Source organism: Phocoena phocoena, chromosome 4 (assembly GCF_963924675.1).
Source record: "Phocoena phocoena chromosome 4, mPhoPho1.1, whole genome shotgun sequence".
In the NCBI taxonomy this organism is placed as follows: domain Eukaryota; kingdom Metazoa; phylum Chordata; class Mammalia; order Artiodactyla; family Phocoenidae; genus Phocoena; species Phocoena phocoena.
The window spans coordinates 70,491,474-70,511,827 of record NC_089222.1 but is presented as its reverse complement, the minus strand read 5'-3'; the positions used below and the strand labels follow the sequence as shown (position 1 = coordinate 70,511,827).

Below are 20,354 nucleotides of genomic sequence, written 5' to 3'. Positions count from 1 at the left end.
AAGTCACCTCATAAATATCATAAAATATCAGGTTAATCAAAAAGATGGTACAAAGAAAGAAAGGAAATAACACGTGTGAACGTGGGGGGTTAGGAGGCAGAAGCTTTTAGATGGAGTTGGCCGGATTTCAACAGGCAGGGATGGAGGGTCAAAAGGAGAGAATGAGCAAAGACTCGGGAGCTGGAAAGCAAGGACATAGTTAGGGGACCAGTAGAGTTTGGGGGATCCACTTTGGGGCTGGAGCCACTGAGGAAGATAAGGGAGCAGTAAGACCCATGTTGAAATGGAAGTTGGCCTCAAAATGTGGGAGGCCCTTTTTAAAATAAATAAATAATTGATTTTTTTTGCGGTACGTGGGCCTCTCACTGCTGTGGCCTCTCCCGTTGCGGAGCACAGGCTCCGGATGCGGAGGCTCAGCGGCCATGGCTCACGGGCCCAGCTGCTCCGCGGCATGTGGGATCTTCCCAGACCGAGGCACGAACCCGTGTCCCCTGCATCGGCAGGCGGACTCTCAACCACTGTGCCACCAGGGAAGCCCAATTAATTATTTTTATCAGTAGTTTTTGGCTGTGCCTCGTGTCATGTGGGATCTTAGTTCCCTGACCAGGGATCGAACCCGTGCCCCCTGCAGTGGAAGCACCAAGTCTTAACCACTGGACTGCCAGGGAAGTCCCCTGGGAGGCCTTGGCTACAGGGATGGTGGCCACCCTATAGGATTTGGAGCAGGTGTGATGCAATCAGATCCGACCTTGAAGGAGTTCCTTTTGGCAGCTTATGCTGGGTGGTGGTGAAGGGGAGTGGAGTCCAATTAACAGGGGTTGCAGTTGTCCTTGTGAGAGACATGAGGGCTTAAGCTCAACTGTGACAATGACATACAGTGGCAATAGGATGTATGGGGAGGGCATGACACAGCAGACATTTTAGAGACAGAATCTCAAGCATTTATCAACTGAATGGATGGTGTAGGGCTCTGGTGATCTAATGATGACACATGTACTAGTTCAGTAATGATAGCCAATACGGAGCTTGGTTTTGGAATGTTTGAGAGCTCAGGCTGAGGGCTGGCAGGGCTATGGCACACCTGGGTTCTGGGACTGGTCTACACTGAAGTGTGGGCCAAGGTTGTGGCCCTTAGGTTACTGCTGGGTGATCCATGCAGACAGAATAAAAGAACTTGCCCTCAGCTCTGGGAGGGGAGATGGTGTTCCCTAGATTGAGACCTGCCTGAGCCCCCAGTCACTGCTCATGTTCTGATCCTAGGACCATAGCATTTGTACATTGAAAGACCTTAGGGATCATCTCATCTCTAAACCTCTTGCTAGATGGAAAACTATGACCCATAAGGGTTAAGTGTGTGTCCAGGGTAAGTCAGAGGCAGAACCAGACTAGAACCCAGGACTGTCACTTTCCAGTCTTTTAAGGAAATCTTTTAAGTAATGGCTGTGTATTAGAGTTCTCCAAAGAAACAGAACCAGCAGGATATAAAAGGAGATTTATTATGAAGAATCGACTCATGCAGTTATGGAGGCCGAGAATTCTATCTGCCGATTGCAAGCTGGAGACCGGGAAAGTTGGTGCTGTAATTCAGTCTGAGTCTGAAGGCCTGGAACGAGGGGAGCCAATGGTGTAAATCCCAGTCTGAGGATGGGAGGAGATGAGATCGAGATGTGCCAGCTCAAGCAGTGAGGAAGGAAAAAGAGGGTGAATCCTTCCTTCCTTCCTGCACCTTTTTGTTCTGTTCAGGCCCTTGACAGATCAGATGATGCCCACCCACATTGGAGAGGGCCATCTACCTTACTGAGTCTACCAATTCAAATGCTAATCTCATCTGGAAACACCCTGCAGACACACCCCCAGATTTGGGCATCCCCTGATGCAGTCAAGTTGGCATCTCAGGTGAACTCTCCTAGGCTTTTAGAATTGTTGATCCGTTTCTTTGTTCCTCCAGAGTAGTGTCTAATTTTTCAAAGTTTTCATTTACCCATTTCTTCTTTTGACCCTCATTTGATCTCATCAGCAGAGAGACATTGTTCCTCTTTCCAGATAAGCAAATTGGGCATGACAGGTAATGAACCTTCCTCACCACACAGTGAATTAATGGACCATCAGGATTAGAGCCTAGATTCCTTAAACTGATTCCATTTTCTTTCCTGTAATTGGATTGTAAATTTTGTGACGGTGCTAAACCAGTTCTAAAAGAGTAGTCCTGGACCAGCATCAGCATGAACCTGGAACCTGGAACTTGTTAGAAATGCACATTCCCAGGTCTTCCACCAGAACCACTGAATCAGAAACTCTGGTGGCCGAGGCCCAACAATCTGTGTTTTAATAATTTCTCCAGGTGATTATTCTGCATGCTCATTAGAGAACCACTGTAGTTACAAGACAGAATCTATTCAGTATCAAGGATTTCACTACCTTTTGTTCATATACCAAATTCACAGAGAACAAAAAAGATGGTATTAAGCTAAAACTGACCATAAAAATCAGCACATCTGTCTTTTCTTGTTCCTCCCGTTTCCCTCTCTGCATCGCTCCTACCAACCAGGTACTTCGTGCTGACTTTTCATTAAAAATGCTTTTCTGTCCCCTACGAAGCTGGCAGAGTTGTCTTGAGCTTTGATTCATTCAACCCACATTAGTTGACAAACGTGGGGAAACTAAAATCAAAAGAAGAAAACAAGAAGGGAGGGAGGGAGGGAGGGAGATGGTTGAACAGATAGGCAAATACTGGAACATTTCCTTAAAAAAAAAAATCACCTTGCCCAAACAGCAAGGTAAAAGCCAGTAAATATTAATTGACCCAGAGAAGTATGAACAGAATGCTATTTTAAAAAGAAAATTACAATTTCTCAGCATCTGCAAAGTTCCGGAAATTGTATTGGGAGCTTTATTATGTAACTATTTCAGGCAAGTCTCATAATAGCCTTGTGAAAGAGGTAGTATTATCCTCATTTTTAATTTTTTTTTAAATGGGGAAACTAAAGTTTCAAAAAGTTCAGTACACTTACCCAAATGTCACAAAGGTAATAAATCATGAAGCTAGGGTTCACATTCAAGCTTTTCTATATCCTAAAATTATGATCTCTCCATCACATCATCCACGTTATCTCTTAGGGTATCTTCCTCTTCCATATGCCTTCTTTACCTTAAAGCTGTGGAAATTTATCAGTGAAAGTATATGACATCCATCCCACTATTTCAAAAGAATTGCTGCAAGCAGCACGCGGACACTGGGGAGTCACCGATAAGAAACACTGTATCTGAAACCCAAATCCATTTCGGACTCACTTAGAAAGCATATCAGGAAAATCAGGTATGAATTTTAAAAATTTATATCCAACCTTCAGGCCTTTCTCCAGTCCTTTGGCTTGGAGCCAGTCCGAAACCTTAAAGAAAAAGGAAGGCACGACCTCTAGTGGAAACATGGAAAATGTCCTATGGTTTTGCTCGAGGGTTTCTCCCCAAACCACCCTTCCCCCCTTTTAAAATGAATTTATGGAATTTTTCATCTGAAAGGTACTCTCATGACAAGACTTGGGTCAGTGCACAAATGTCATTTTCGTAACGACCTTAAAATGAGATTCCTACATCTCACAGTCACATCACGCTTGGGTGTGAGTCCTTTAATGACGTCTCTCAAGCTGGCACTACTTTCTAAAAGAATGCTTGTCATTTGGTCTTTTTCCCGCTATACTAGAAAACCTAATCTCACAGGATTTTTGGAAGGGACACGGTATGCATATGGGTGTCTAAATTCACCTCCCGGTCAGTTGATAGCTTTGGAGATTGTACACTTCTGTCTAAACGGTGTGATCTTTGATTTCAAGGACTGAGCTGTGATTGTGCCCATGGCCACAGGTGTATGGCTGGGTTGCCGAGTCATACCCCCTGACCCACATACGTGCTCCCGAGCGACGGTGGTGCTTGGGCAAAGTACCCTTAAGGATTTCGGTCGATTCTACAGTTGCTTTGTCCAAGTTTAAGATTGAACAGAAGACAAAAATCAGCCACTGTCTGATGGGTACAGGGAGTTAGGGGGGTTGAAAAAATAATTGACAGGAATCTAACAAAAATATCTTTTCCATTCAAAGCAAACAATAACTTGGAGGTTGGAGAGGTAAATGAGTTCCCCAGGTGTGAGGCATGATAGATGTCTTGTCTTTCCCGAATCTCAATTACTGGCATGTTTCCAAAAGTCCCGCCAAAGTTGTATCTCTCCTGATTTGAAGGGTGGTTAATCTCAGCTCTTGAATGTTTTAAAGTATCACTGGTCCAGTAAACCCCTTCCTCTAACCGGACAGCTCTGCCTTTTCTTGAGTCCATGTAATAAAACTTCCTGCTTTGAAATTGAGGGAGGGAGCAGGCAGCCTCCACTTTTAAAAGCATTTAAAGATTTGCTAGTTTAAAACACATATGTCTCCTTAGAGATTATGCTTCAGTCCTTCTGGGGTGGGATGGGGGGACCCATATTTTCCCACCGTTTGGTTAGTGACCCCGGCATGGAGTGGAGAGAGCCCTTGACTGAGGGTCAGGACTTTGCGTTTGCTTCTCAGTACCTGTGCCAGGTGCTGTGCTGTGTCACCCTTGCCCTTTGGGCCTTAGCAACATGTTCTGTCCCATGACAGTTGGAGTACAGAACTTTGGAATTCATTTCTGGCCCCAATAATCTATGATCCATTCCCATTCTTTGTGCAGGGTACACACAAGTTCAGCTTCATCCCCTGGAGTCCAAGAGTTACCGAATTGGCAACTGATTCAAACAACATCCTTCAAAAGTATAAAGCTAAAAAAAAAAACCAAACCAACCCTTTTATATCTTTCTTAGCCACCATTTTAGTTTACAATCTCTGGCTAGAATATCGAATTTCCCTTTTCATCCTCATACCATTGACTCTTGCTCTAGTTTTTGATGGTTGGAGGAAAAGTAGGTGAAATAAGCCATTTTCAAAGTATCACTTGTGCTTGTCAGCATGACGAGACTCCCTTTTTGACTTTCTCTTTGACTTTTTTTTTTTATTGTGCCAGCCTGGATTTAAAAACACTGCAACAATTTGACCCTCTTTCAAGTGATCTACTCATGCTTTTAAACTGCAAATTTCAACCTCCTGCACAGGGCTTTTTGACTAGTTGTTTTATAAGTCTGACTTCTTTTGATGTGAACATTTTCAAGCCCAAACAATACAGTATGGTTTCATCCAGTCATTGAAAGTAATTATCAGGTAGACAATTGTGTCTCAGAAGTAGATTCTGCTCTTTATTAGTGTGTCAGGCTGTCAGTACTTTTTTCCAGGTCTGTTTTCCTTGGAAATATTTATTTGATCCCCTCGTCCTTCCTTAAATTTTAGGTACGGGTGTAATTGTACTAATCTGAACTTTTGTATGGAATGTTCCAGCTGTATACGGTGGAAAAACTTTTAAGACTTGTTAACTGAGATGTTATTTTTTGAAGTAGCAGATTTTTAGGATTTTACTACTTTGTTGTTTGGAAACTTGATTGAGGGTATTAGTACAATGAAATAACATTTTTTTTTCAAGTTAAATGAAGATAAAGACAATAGAGACAAGGGGGTCATCACTAATAATAGGTGTTATAACAATATGTGGATGATTAATTACTAATCTTAGGTATCTCATTATTTGAAACTTAAAGACGAATTATTTTCTAGGAATGATGTGTGTTTGTTTAGCAGGTGTAGTTAAGGAAAGAGGGGCATTTTGTCAGTAACCCAGTCACTCTAGGCGTAACTCAGACCTCTAGGTGTATCATCCATAGATTGCCCCTGGCAGAGCAAGCTTTACATTTTCAGCCCTTTCTTTCTCCTTCTGCTAACTCTGTAAGAAACAAATTGATAACCTGGTAAAGACCCCAAGTAACACCCCCTTCCTTCTTTCAAAATAATTGTATGTGATCAGACTAGTTTTTAATCTTGTTCAGGCCAAAGAACTCTGTGAATATTTTGTACGCTTATCTTGGCTAGTCACTTAGCTGTCAAGAGCCAGCTTCCATGCCTGTACAATGAGAACTCTAGTGTTCTTCACAGCATTATTGCTGGGAACAAATGAGAAAAGGATCTGGGAACTGCAAAGCATCATACAAAGTAAGGCAGTGTTTATTTGGATTATTTATTGATTGAAGCCAGGTTTAAAAAAATCAATTCCATCTTGGCTCCTGAAATCTTTGAGTGTGTTATTTGTAGTCAGAATGAAACAGTTTTGCAGCAAGAGCGGTGCCTTAAACCTCATACCATCAAAAACTGTTTACTCTACCTTCTCTCTCCCTTATTCCTGGCACCTGAAGCTTTATTCATGTTTTTTTTATTCTGTTTTGTTTTCATCTCAGCTGCAACCGATGAGAGCTGAAACTGTACTTTGCAACAAGGTCTTCAACATACTCTTTAAGAATCGTTTGCCAACCATGTTGCCTGCCCAGACAAAGCATCTTTCAGCCTGGGCTCTACCTAGGTGGAGCACATCATCTCCCGAATAACCAGATTTCCTCTGGGAGACCAAAAGACAAGGTTTTGAGTCGCTGAGGGCAAATAGGCCCCGGAGTGGTGCTTTAATATAGTCTTAGCAAGTCTTAGCCCTTTGCTAAAGCCTGTTTCCCTAGAGCTTTCTTCGGAGGATTTTATGACTTTGGTTCCAAAAACTCTTAGTAAATGAAATGGAGTGTGGGCGCCACCTTCTGGCAGTTATTGGGAATTGCTTTATAAGACGGAATCCGTTTATTTACCTGCTCTGTTCTCGGGCATCAAAGGAAAAATGCATTGTTATAATCCTTTTTAAAAATCAGGTATTAGATTATTATCTTAGCTCACACTGTAATTATATAGTAGCTTTAAAAAAATCTCTGGCTAAGGTTGTTGGCTGCAAATTGGTGCTTTGGAAAATGTCCTAGAGTTAAATTATTCTCAGAGGACAAGAGGAGATGCCTTTAGGTAGTTACCATGTAGTTTATAGTCAGCTTATTAACAGGCTCCTAGTTTCTCCCTTCCATCTCTTCTGAGTATGTAATAGGAGTCCCTTGGTTGCAGATATAGTGGCTCTGGGGTCTCTCATCATGTCAGGAAATAACAGTGTCAGACTGACAGTGTCAATCCAAGTGTATCACTCTGAAAATTTTCACCCTTGAAGATTCCAGTAAACTCTTGATGTGGTAGCTCACTTGGGAGGTGATTGTGAGAAGCACGAGGGAGGGAGTAGAGCAGTTGAGACGGAGAGGGGAGAAAAGCCAATTAAGGGACTGTTCATGAGCAGATTGATCTTGTGGGACCCTCTGGGAAGTTGTGTAGAACTCAGAATTGTCCCACCAGAGTCTGGGGAAGCGGGGCACTTGTCTGCTGATTCCTGCCCTCCCCTGCTGTTGGATTAAAGTCAGTTCTCCTGCATGAACTCCCCTGCACTTCCCAGTGGTGCCAGAGCAGAGATGACCCTCAGGCCAAGGAGCAGAATCATTGGCCTTAAGGAGGGAAGTTGCCATCTCACAGGAAACGGCCTACCGTGGCTGCAGGTGCAGGGCATCAACAGCCTGTCCTACACATACACACTCATGTATCCACGCATATTAGGAAAAAGGTAAAATCAGTGAAGTCAATAATAGTAATAATAAGTAATCATTTAAAAATCTCCTTTAGATATGAAAATGGTGGTTACAGTTTTAAAAGGTCTTGTCAGTTAGACAAGCATTTTGAAGTGTTTTATGGGTGAAATGGTATAATATCTGGGCTTTGCTTTAAAGAACTACAGCCAAAAGTGTGTGAATAAATGAAACAAGAATGGCAAGCATAATTGTTGAAGCTGAGTAGTGGGTACATGGTGATTCATTATACTATTATCTCTACATTTCTGTATGTTTGAACATTTCCAAAGTAAACTAATTTTAAGGCAGGACTTTTGCTAGCCAATGAAGTTTTAAAATCCTTTAGCTGGGTCTTTATATAAATTGCAACCATTTTTGAGCTAATGTAGCAGCTCTGAGTGTGTCGTGTAGACCACAGCTACACTACTCCACACTGGAGTCCCTTTTTAATCCACAGTGACATCGTTTCTCAGGCTGCTGAGTCACAACGGGCATATCTCTTATTGAGACTCAGGATAACAGTTAGGTTGTTTAGGTTTGATTTGGGTTTGGGTTTTTTTTTTTTTTAGAGAAGGCACAGAATTCGTCATGTTTCTTTCCCCATGGCTCAGTGTGCCTGAGCTGAGTTTTGCACAGAGGAAAAAAGTGACGGTGGTAGGGCTTCCCTGGTGGTGCAGTGGTTGAGAGTCCGCCAGCCGATGCAGGGGACACGGGTTCGTGCCCCGGTCCGGGAGGATCCCCCATGCCGCGGAGCGGCTGGGCCCATGAGCCATGGCCACTGAGCCTGCGCGTGCGGAGCCTGTGCTCCGCCACGGGAGAGGCCACAACAGTGAGAGGCCCGTGTACCGCAAAAAAAAAAAAAAAAAGTGACGGTGATAGATACTGTTGTGTCCACAAATGAAAAAGATTTACAACTCAGTAACAGCTTCTGGCTTTGTGGTTAGTATTTCCCTTGGTAATGATGTTCTCAGCCACTCTCTGTCCCCCAAGTCTAGTAGTAAAAACTTAGGGGATAGGACTCTAAAATTTAGGCTTTGCTGTTGGATTAAAGTAAGCAAATTAAACTGTGCATCTGAATATATAGGAACATTTTCAGAGTTTGTCTTGGGGGGACTGAAAGAATTCCAAGGATACCCTTGGAATTAAAATACTTGTGGAATGCTCTTTCAGAATTGTCTGAGTTAAGTTTGCAGCACGCATGCACACATGGCTGTGTGTCGCAGCACTAGATACTCACTTTTAAAAAATAAAAAAGTCATTTATAGTCTTGTCTTTCCTATAATCCTTGACCCATTTTGCTTATAATACTTCATTTCCCAGGGACTGCTAAAATGAGCTTTTAATCTGCTTTAAAAATCATTTTACTCCAAAATAGAATTTGTTTTATTTTCGGACAGAGAAATAAGCTTCCACTAACTGTTTCTTACAGTGTTTCATGTGGCAATTTTAAAAGGTCCAAAGATATTAAATTATTTATCCTCTCAGGAGAGCCCATTTAATGCTGGAAAGCATCACTGGGATAGTGAAAAGAGTATGGAATGAACCTGAATTTTCATCCCATTTTAGTTTTTATGGCCATGAACAATTTATTTGACTGTTATTTATCTTGATTTCCTCATCTGTAAAATGGGGACAGGATGACCTACTTCCAAGCGCCAAGAGGATAGAAGGCTGAGACATTCAGCCTATGCCTTAATGCATAGTAGAGCCAATCAATGTTTGTGCCCTTCTCAGAGAGCCCTTGACATGAGATGTACATACTTTGAAAGTGTGCTTTGTAAAGTCAGTCCTTCTTTTGTTCTGATGTGTGTTATTGCTGCTACTGTGATCTCTTCTTTTAAAATCGGTGGAGTTGGTTGGAGGATTGTGATAGCGGCCGGGTTGCAGATTAGAAATGACAGAGTAAAACAGATGAGAGGGAAGAACAGCCTCCTCCACTGGAACATAATAAATGCCCCCCTGGATTTCTTCCTGCACCTGTTATGGGGCCCCCATTGCACGGTCGTCGGTGGCTACGGCAGGAGGAGGCTTTGGTGTTGGGCAGCCACCTTGAAGGACACCCATACTCAGACCCCGTCCCATGTTAGTATTTTTAGTCGTCACCCCTGCTGAAAATGCTGATTGGTCATTTCTTGGGACAGGAAATGTACTCCCTCCACAGGCAGCCTTGCTAGAAGATTCTACTAGATAGGTGAGCCTTTCATTTACCGATGACACTGATTTTTTTTTTTTTTTCTCTCTCTGTACACCTTCTACTTATTAGGATCCTAAAGTCCGTTTCTCCTTTACCAGGACAACTCATCACGTATTTGAAGATGGATCTCATGGTCTTCTGGAATTTTTCATTCTCCAGGCGAAACAATTTGCAGTCCTCTTCATCCCCTTCTATGTTTTGGCTAGGACCTTTATTCACTTCCTTCAGAGTTATTATCTCAGCTTATAATTATATGTTCGTTAGTGTGTGCTTGTTTGGTTAGTGTGGGAGTTGTTCATGCTGCTTATCAAATATTTCTGGCTCTCTGCTTTCCCAGCATGAGGTAGAACTGCAGTGTCTTCCCTGGGGTTGGATGCGACTAGTTTTGGCCAGTGATGTGTGAATGAAAATGACATATGTCCTTCCCAGGCCAAGGCATTTAGCTGCCGGAAAGAGATCCCCCAGGGCTTCCTTTTCCTCCAGTAGAGGGCCTGTGAGTTTCTAGATGCGGGGTACTGTAGCCACCTGGGTCCTGGATGAAGGAAAGAAGAGCCCTAGCCAGCAACCTCTGATGGTCACGTTGCCTGAATGAAAAATAAGACTTTGTTGTTTGAAGTCACTGAGGTTTTAGGTTTATTACTCAGCATAATCACATCTCTCCTGATTGATACAAATGTAACTGACACAAACGTAACTGGCTTTCTCACTCCACATAAGGACCATGCAGTGGGGACAGTGTGTTTCTTTTCACTGTTGTGTCTTCAGTATCTGGCATAGTACTGGCTCAGAGGAGGCACTGATACTTACGGGTCACATGCATGAATAAATCAAACCCAAGTTTTGAATCCCACCACCATCCTTGCAATTTCCCAGACTTGGCCTCCTTCATTATTCCTCTTCTAAAATATAGAGCCTACCCCCTGCCCATCAAACCCAGACTTCCAGTTTCAGAGTACTTAAGTAGTTGGCGTATACATCCCCAAATGAGAAAGGAATGCAAACCAGACTCAGCTGGGTCACAGGCTGAAGGAGGGTACATTTGACTTAATGCTGAACATCTCCATTAGAAGCTCCTTGCTGCTTCTGAAGATCAGGAGAGAGGTAATCTGGTCCTCACTGGCATATTTCTGTATCCTTAGGTAGCCTTAAGATACCGTATTGGCATCACTCTTACTTTTCACTTGCTACTGTTTTTATCTTTCAAGAATGAGCCTTCTAAAATGGTCACTCCTTTTGTAAACTAACAACCTATCTTTCATGCCCTGTTGTAGCTGTAGGCGGCTGCTAGGTGGGGCTAATGAGACATTCCTTTGAGTCTTGCCAATAAGTCTTGATCGGTAGAAACCATGAGTTTTTAAACTATCCTAAGAACTGAAAGGAGGAAAAGGCAAGACTTACTGGATGGGAAAAATATTTTGCTAATGTGGGCACATGCCCAGAACCCTCTCTTTATTGACTGCCAAGTGAGTACCAGACCACACACTAAGTAATTTGGTGTGCATTTTCTTGTTTTAACCCCATGGCCACCCAGCACTTTTTTTTTTTTTTTTTTTCCCCCAGTACGCGGGCCTCTCACTGTTGTGGCCTCTCCCGTTGCGGAGCACAGGCTCCAGACACGCAGGCTCAGTGGCCATGGCTCACGGGCCCAGCCTCTCCGCGGCATGTGGGATCTTCCCGGACCGGGGCACGAACCCGTGTTCCCTGCATCGGCAGGTGGACTCTCAACCACTGCGCCACGAGGGAAGCCCCCCAGCAAACTTTTAATTGTTATTCCCCAATGTCATTTAAGGAAACTGTTTAATTAGGTTGGTCCTGGATGAATCGGACTTGAGTCCAGGTCTGACTCATGTTCATTCTGTTCAAAATAGCTTAGTAAACTTTGCCGAGGCCCACCAATTTTTAGAACTTGAGTTTTTTTTTTTTTTTTTTTTTTTTTTTTTTTTTTTTGCGGTACGCGGGCCTCTCACTGTTGTGGCCTCTCCCGCTGCAGAGCACAGGCTCCGGACGCGCAGGCCCAGCGGCCATGGCTCACGGGCCCAGCCGCTCCGCGGCACGTGGGATCTTCCCGGACCGGGGCACGAACCCGCGTCCCCTGCATCGGCAGGCGGACTCCCAACCACTGCGCCACCAGGGAAGCCCAGAACTTGAGTTTTAATTTTTAAGAAAGAAAATAATGAAAGATGAGAGAGGCGCTTTTTTTTCCAGCCTGACTTTTGGATGATTTTATAGAGATATGCTGGTAGTATTTTCTGTTACATTATGTGGCAAATCTCATGATTCCCCATTTGTGACTGATGATGTGGTCAAGTTGACTGAGCTAAATGATGCACCCAACCCACAGCTGCCTTCTAATCCCAAGGTCTGTATTAGCCCCTGCAGTAGTAAAACCTTGACTGCAGGAGCTCACATGGACTGTTGACTGCGAGAGCATCTTTCATTTACTGACACTCTTTGCCAATCACTGTGCCAAATGTTGTTATCTCATTAAGGAGGGACAATAAGCCATGAATACAACCCACTATGATTATAAGTGTAGAAAGTGCTAGGGTAAGAATTCAGATCAGGGTCCTTCACAGGGGTGTGTAGGTTGTTCATTTTGCAGGGCGCTTGTTCTGAGGGAACACGAAAGGGCTGGAATCCAGCCTGCCCTCTACCGGCCAGGCTGTGCACCATGCTACCCGATGGCAGCCACTAGAGGAGGCATCCCTGGACTAGCTTCAGTCTGGGTGTGGCTGGAGGAGAGGGTGCTCCATTCGTTTCCGTTCATCTAACATGTTTTGTAGGCCTTACACGTGCTTAGAGGCTTTCGATAGATTATCAACTCTGTGGAATAGGAGTTGTTTGGCCAAGCCAGTTTTATAGATGGTGGAGAAAGGGAAGACTATATGGGGAAAATGAACTAAATATCTACAGTGTGCTTAGACATTTCATATCAACCCTAGAAGTGCAGTTTTATGGTTTTATTTGTTCATTTTGAATAGGTGAGGAATTGGAAGCTCAGAGAGGTTAAATAACTTGTCAGGCTTACTTAAGTAGTAAATGACAAAACCAGGATTCAAACCCAAGCCTGTCTTGCTCTGACTCCAGTGTTCTCGCAGACATTATTAGTGTCAAGATGCAAAAAGATCAAGGAAGACTTCTTTGAGGAGGCATCTTTTGAATCAGTCCTGTTATTATATATATTTGGTTAATAGGTTATTACCATACGTGAATTAATCAGGTCTCTAAACAGTTTAAATAACATTACCTGCAGTTGTCTCAGAAGTTATGCCAAATAAAAGACTCTTTGACTTACGAAACATACTATAACATTTTTAATATTAATGATCACTCAGCAGATAATTGAAAAGCTAGGAAGCTCCACTGGTGTCTTGCTTCTGTATTTCCTGTGTGTTATAGTGTATTTATTTGGGAATATGGGTAGCTTCTTGTAAGACAGGTCAGGTGCATCCTTCCTTCTGATAAATGTGGATGATGGGGCATGTTCTGCTGACGGTCCAAGGTCACACGAAAGCTGTGACCAACAAAAGTGCAAAGCTGGCACTTGGCCTTGAGACCTCTGCTATTTTCCTTCCCAGCCATTCGACATTCATGTCAAGTCGGGTCATTGTCATAGGGAGAACAGTGTGCATTTGCCACTCTGACCGTCACAGCAAACATGGGAACTAAAGGCAATGCTGTAAATCTGTCCCCAGGGCTGTGTGACCTTGAATGAGTTATTTCTCCTCTCTGAACTCAGTTTTTCACCTATAAAGTGAGGGACTTCATATAGATGATTTCTGGCTGTGAATAAAGAAAATGAAAAAACTTTCCCCAATTTGAAGTCATTAAAAATCTCATAGATTGGTGACTTTTTTAGAAGAAGATGGCCATGCCTACTTTTTAGAATGTTGCTCAGACTATCAAATAAGTTTGACAAAAATATTTGAAACATAGATGATGATATTTTTACAGGAAGGTTTATATTGTTTATTAACAGCTAAGGAGACTGCTACCCTAAGGGAATGTATCGAAATCACAGAAGGGGGCTTCCCTGGTGGCGCAGTGGTTGAGAGTCCGCCTGCCGATGCAGGGGACACGGGTTCGTGACCCGGTGTGGGAAGATCCCACATGCCGCAGAGCGGCTGGGCGCGTGAGCCATGGCCGCTGAGCCTGCGCGTCCGGAGCCTGTGCTCCGCAATGGGAGAGGCCACAACAGTGAGAAGCCAGTGTGCCACAAAAAAAAAAAAAAAAAAAAAATCACAGAAGGACTTTGCAAAATCATCCCATTCTGTACCCTTCCTACTATTAAGGATCAGTGCCATAAAGGCACTGTTATTGGTATTTCACATGAGTTGAGGTGAAAAAGGTAATACTTTTTTTATGAAGCAATGAATATTATTGAGATATTCAGGTCTTTTTTATCTACATAGAAATCTTTTATATACATATGTATATAAAATAGATATAGATATAAAAATAGATAAATATAGATTAAAATAGATTAAAATAGATAAAAATAGATTAAAAAATAGATATAAAGATACATACATGACTATGTATCTTTTTTATATACATAGTCAAAGATATATATATATATATATATAAGGTATTCTGTAGCTTTAATTACAAGATGTAAAAGTTTTCTCTCTTTGATAGATCTTTATCTCTTCAACATAGTTAAGAATTCATTTTTTTAAAGGAATCTATATAAGTACTAATTTCACTTATCTATTTACTAATTGAGTTCTCATAGATGTTCTTGAGGGAAGCTGTGAAGATGGGAGAAGACAAATGATACTTAGTTCTTGTGCTCTGGTGTCAACCAGCTGGCATTATACGTTTGAGTGATGGGAATTAGTAATCTGAATTCAACAGAATGTGATAAAGTTTTGTTCTCTAGAATACAAGGGAGTCCAGGACAGACTTCAGTTTTTCACTTGATGTTCTAAAGGCAGTCAGCAAAGAACTAAGTGGATGATAGGGAACTCATTCCTTAAACTTGGGGCCCCAGTACCTAAAGCAGTAGTTTTAAGGTCTTCATAAGTAGATACTATGAAATAAGCTGAAATCAAGGAATCAGTTACAGGAAGGGAGGCTGGGAGGCACTTTTGCTTTGTGTTTTTAAGAGCAAACATATGCCAGTTCTTTCCTGAAAAGAAGAGACCCGCCCAGGGGAATAAGCTACTTCTCCACCTCTCCTTTTCTCTGCTGCTAACAAGCTCAGTGGTGTGTGTTCAACCTTTCTTTTGTTCCCACTCACTGTTTCTGATAATTTACTAATAGCTAAACAGCCAGAGGCACTTGATATCACACAAATCTCCTGTAATTACACAAAAAAACCTTAGATCAGTTCAGAGATGGCATCTGTTGGAACTAATGCCTACAGCCAAAGCGTACAGTAGAATTTTTTTTCCCTCTCAGACCCTGCCTGTGTTTTAGTTGCCTGGCAACCCATCTGGGATGACAACTAATGTCAGCTGATTTTTACTTAAACTTAGCCCAGGAAAGTTTTCAAGGAGGGCCTTTGAGTTTGTGCAGTTCTGGGGAAGGCTCCAATTTGTGCTACCAAATGATCTGTAAAACTGTAGACTAATGGGCTCAGGCAGGCTAAATGTAAATGTGGAGGTCTCAGGGGATCAGCTTCCGGAACAGTATGGCCTTAGGGATTTTGTTTCTAACTCTTAGGAGCTTAGCAAATGAGCTTCAGCTATATTCTCACTACTGCTCAAGTTCTGTCTGCCCTTTTTAAAGGAATAAGAAATGTCCAACATTATCCTAACCCCTGAATATTAGAATTTAGCCAAATACTTTATACGGCTCTTTTGAAAGAAGGGCCAATATTTTAGGTGCGTAAGCAGCAATTGGGAGGAAAGAGGAATATTCTAACAAGTGAAAATATGTTAAAACTTCTTCTTTAATCCAGTAGAGGGCAGAAAGGAATTTTAGCTTTTTTTCTCACCTGTAATTATCCGAACAAAACTGTGGCAATCCAAGGCAAAGTTCAGTGACACGTTTGTAAACAAGTTTTCCCCAGCCCATTACTACACATGTTAATTCTGGTTGTGTAGACAGGTTCTGGCTAGTGTGCTCAGAGCCAGTTGGATCCTGTCTAGGAGAAAAAGATGTATATAATTTTGAGTTATTTATGCCTAAGAGGGGACAATTATGTAGTGTCCATATAACAATACTACTAATCAATTCAGATCTTGTTTACTACTTACAACCCAGCATGTCCCGGTTTTCCCCAGGTGTGTTTGGGGCGCTCCAGATGCTGGAATGAAACAATATATGAAATAATGAGTAAATTATTTCAAGATCACATGTTTCCTTTTGTAAGTATCTGTACCTCCATGTGAGCCTGTAAAATAGTAAAAGTGATTTTCACCACCTACTTGGGATTCTGAAAGTTCCATCTTATCCTTTTAGAGCTACAGCCAAAACTTGTGGTGGTAGTAGCTGTTACTTTGTAAAGATGAGGTTAATACTGAAACATGATGACAACTGAATCTTTTTCTCGGTGTTACAGTTTCCACACTGGTTGCTGTCTGGCTTTTAAAAACCACTTTTAAAAGGAAAATAAATTGTTCACTGCTGATTTGTAGTGAAGGCTGCTTGGGTTAGTATGTAGTGTTTTAGATTGGGTTCCTCAGGAAGCAGCCCCTGAGATGGAGTGAGGATATTTACAAAGGAGCACCCTTGGGATCTGCACCTGTGCAAGGGAGGGGGCGGAAGCACGGTCAGGCGGAGGGAGAAGTGTGGTGTCCTTCTCAGCAGGCCCCAGTGGGAACTCTGGATGCCGGAGACTCATCGGAGTACCCTGAACTGGGGCACTTCTACACTGATTGGTTACGGGATGTTTACCTCCTACCCTAACCCTAACCACAGCCCACGGTCTTAGTTGAGGTGGCTCTTTGGGGTCAGACCATCCTTGAGGGATAGGCACTGACAGCCTCAGCAGCTGAGACAAGAAGTCTTTATTGAAGAGGGATCTGGGTGCCATATCACAGCACAGGGAGCGTGAGAAACAGCACCACCACCACCCCCCCCCCTAAAAAAAATCAGGTACACTGAATTCTCTTTCTGATGAATTGTTGGCTCTTTAATGCTGGATAACTTATTGATTGCTTTAAAAAGAAAGTGATCGTTCGCTCTTTGTTGTTTGGAAAATAGGATTTTAAAGAATGAAAAAGAGCACATTTTTATCAAAGAGTGTCAGATTCTGAAATATAGTAGGAGCATAGACACATATACATGGTTTATTTATTTGCATTGGTATTGCCTTATGAATAAAAAACTGTGCTGATTAAAAGTAACTACAATGACTAATGGAATCATAGTTTGTGGTCATTCTTTACGATCTTTCAGGAAAAGTTGTTAAATAAGTCACGGAGTGATGCTGGTAGTTTGTCAGATAATGAAGCACAGGTAAATCCATAATAAAAAGACAGGAAGCAGGGAAGGTAAATTTGTATGTTGGTCGTGGAACAGTCATTTCCATCGCGCCTTATGTATTTCATATTTAAGCCTATTAATTTCATCTATTTGTTCCTTTGTCATTCAGTCATAGCTTCAATTGTGTGCCTGCTGGGAGCAGACCCCTGTGGCTGCTTCATACATCTTTGAGACATGGTTCTCACTCTCAAAGAGCTCATAATATCATCCCTAAAAGTCACATTTGTTCTATCACCACCAATCTCATTAGAAAAGTATACGATTTGGGAAGATGTTAAGTTTATGGTGCAGGAGATAAGTTTTCTAAAATAATGTTTTTTTCCTGAAAGGTCTGATGTTTTCATTGGCAATAAATATTTCAGTTGTTTTTGTGAAGTCAGTCTTAATTTGTTCAGTTTTTAAGAAAATGTCTGTTGCATACTGAAGTCTAAATACCCATAGTTTATATGTAATTCTTTAAATTAAAAATGGCGTTCCATGAAGAAAGCAGCTCATTTAGCCTCCAACTCAAACATGAGTGCTTTTCTTGAAGACAGAGTTTGTATTTCAGTATGCAGCAGAAGTGCTTTATGGTTACTTCCTATTTTGTCACATAAAAAGGAGGTTTGAAAGTTGGGATTCAACAAAATTAATCCAGTTTTCTTTTCCATTTAGGATTTTAAGTGAAACTGGATTATTACTAATTTTTAACTGCTAGTGCATGCCAGTAAAAAAGAATCAAACGGGGCTTCCTTGGTGGCACAGTGGTTGAGAGTCCGCCTGCTGATGCAGAGGACGTGGGTTCGTGCCCCGGTCCGGGAAGATCCCACATGCCGCGGAGCAGCTGGGCCCGTGAGCTATGGCCACTGAGCCTGCGTGTCCGGAGCCTGTGCTCCGCAACAGGAGAGGCCACAACAGTGAGAGGCCCGCGTACCGCAAAAAAAAAAAAAAAAAAAAAAAGAATCAAATGACTGTTAGAACAGTTGGTGCCACTGTCTTGACTAATGCTAAGGCACCAGCAATTTTGCCCTCCTTTATACTTTTGTACCATTAAATGTCAGCTCAAGTGTCAACACAGTGAAAAAGGCAAATAATGTATTAGCATTATGAAAGGAGTCATGACCTCACTGTCCTCTGAAAGTGTCTTACTTTCAGTGTCCACAGCCCACATTGAGAATCATCAGAACAGAGGAAAGTTTAAGCTGGGGGAGGTGTGGGGGAGAGAGACGGCTTTGGCAAGAGATGGAAGAGCCAGGCATTATATGATGGCAGCAGAGATGGAGAACAGGGAAGGAACAAGAAATGTCGCAGAGGCTATATAGATAAGATTTGGCAGTAGAAAGGCAAGTAAGACTTGGAACTTACTAAGGTTTTTCAGCCTGGGTGACTGAGTGGATGGCAGTGCCATTAACCGAGGTGATGACTGGGGGAAGGGGAGCCCAGGTTTATGATTGAAAATGATACTGCTTTCACCACGAGAGAAGAATCTGCATAATTCTCCCATTTGGAAAAGGATGGATTCTAGCACCGATGAAAATGAACAATGTACTGTTGGCTGGGTCCGTGCAGCAGCCTGAGATCTGGTTTTGTATTGATAACGAATGGTGGCTCTTAGAAGCTCAGCACATTCTCGATGGATGCATAAGACTCTTGTATCTGTGCTTCCTGTAATAGTGTCTTCTCCTTCTGTTTTTAGGAATGGTGCAAAAGCTGGACCAAAAACTTCCAGTGGCCAATGAGTATCTATTGCTTTCTGGAGGAGTCCGGGAAGGCGTGGTAGACCTGGACTTAGATGAGCTTAATGTCTATGCCCGAGGGACCGACTATGATATGGACTTCACTCTTCTGGTGCCAGCCCTGAAGCTTCATGACCGTAACCAGCCTGTGACACTGGATATGCGCCATTCAGCCTTGTGCCACTCGTGGCTGAGCCTTCGGCTCTTTGACGAGGGGACGATCAGTAAGTGGAAAGACTGTTGCACCATCGTCGATCATATCAATGGTGCCACCAACTACTTCTTCTCCCCAACCAAAGTGGCTGACTGGTTCTATGACTCCATCAGCATTGTCCTATCAGAGATACAGAAGAAACCCCAGCGAGGGATGCCAAAGGTGGAAAAGGTAGAAAAGAATGGGACCATCATCTCCATCATTCTGGGTGTGGGGAGCAGTCGCATGTTGTACGATATTGTCCCAGTGGTCTCTTTCAAGGGTTGGCCGGCAGTGGCCCAGAGCTGGCTCATGGAGAACCACTTTTGGGATGGGAAGATCACCGAGGAAGAAGTCATCAGTGGGTTTTACCTGGTGCCTGCTTGCTCCTACAAGGGAAAGAAGGACAATGAGTGGCGGCTGTCCTTTGCCAGGAGTGAGGTGCAGTTGAAGAAGTGCATCTCCAGCAGCCTCATGCAAGCCTACCAGGCCTGCAAAGCCATCATCATTAAACTCCTGTCCCGGCCCAAGGCTATCAGCCCCTATCACCTGCGGAGCACGATGCTCTGGGCCTGCGACAGACTTCCTGCCAACTATTTGGCCCAAGAAGACTATGCAGCCCACTTTTTGCTGGGCCTCATTGATGACCTGCAACACTGTCTGGTCAACAAGATGTGTCCCAATTACTTCATCCCGCAGTGCAACATGCTGGAGCACCTGTCCGAGGAGACGGTCATGCTCCACGCGCGGAAGCTCTCCTCCGTCCGCTCAGACCCGGCGGAGCACTTGCGCACCGCCATCGAGCATGTCAAGGCAGCCAACCGGCTGACACTGGAGCTCCAGAGACGAGGGAGCACCACTACCATCCCCTCCCCGCAGTCCGACGGAGGGGACCCCAACCAGCCCGATGACCGTCTGGCCAAAAAACTGCAGCAACTAGTGACTGAGAACCCGGGGAAGTCGATCTCCGTCTTCATTAACCCTGATGATGTGACAAGGCCCCATTTCAGAATTGATGATAAATTTTTCTGAGCGTTTTTGCTGCCTTTTTTTCCCCTCTGGTTCTAAAACTCTCATAATATGTAGTGTGGTTTGTGACGCCGTCTTTCTGTTTTTTACATATCCAGCCTCGGTTGGATCTGTTAAGAACACATTTTAAGTTTCCTGGTTCTGCAGGATGGTGCAGGCTCTGAAACAGTATATTACTATTTCATATTCTGCCTCTGATTTTGTTGT

General features: G+C 43.0%; 1 protein-coding gene across 1 annotated transcript in view; it reads left to right on the top strand.

The window, feature by feature from the left end:
* Positions 1-20,150, top strand: part of MB21D2 (Mab-21 domain containing 2) — a 103,781-nt gene extending 83,631 nt beyond the window's left edge. The window contains exon 2 of the mRNA XM_065876921.1: positions 18,886-20,150. Within this exon, the coding sequence (XP_065732993.1) occupies positions 18,886-20,150 (1,265 nt within the window). The remainder of the gene's footprint in view (positions 1-18,885) is intronic.
* Positions 20,151-20,354: the final 204 nt, after the last annotated feature.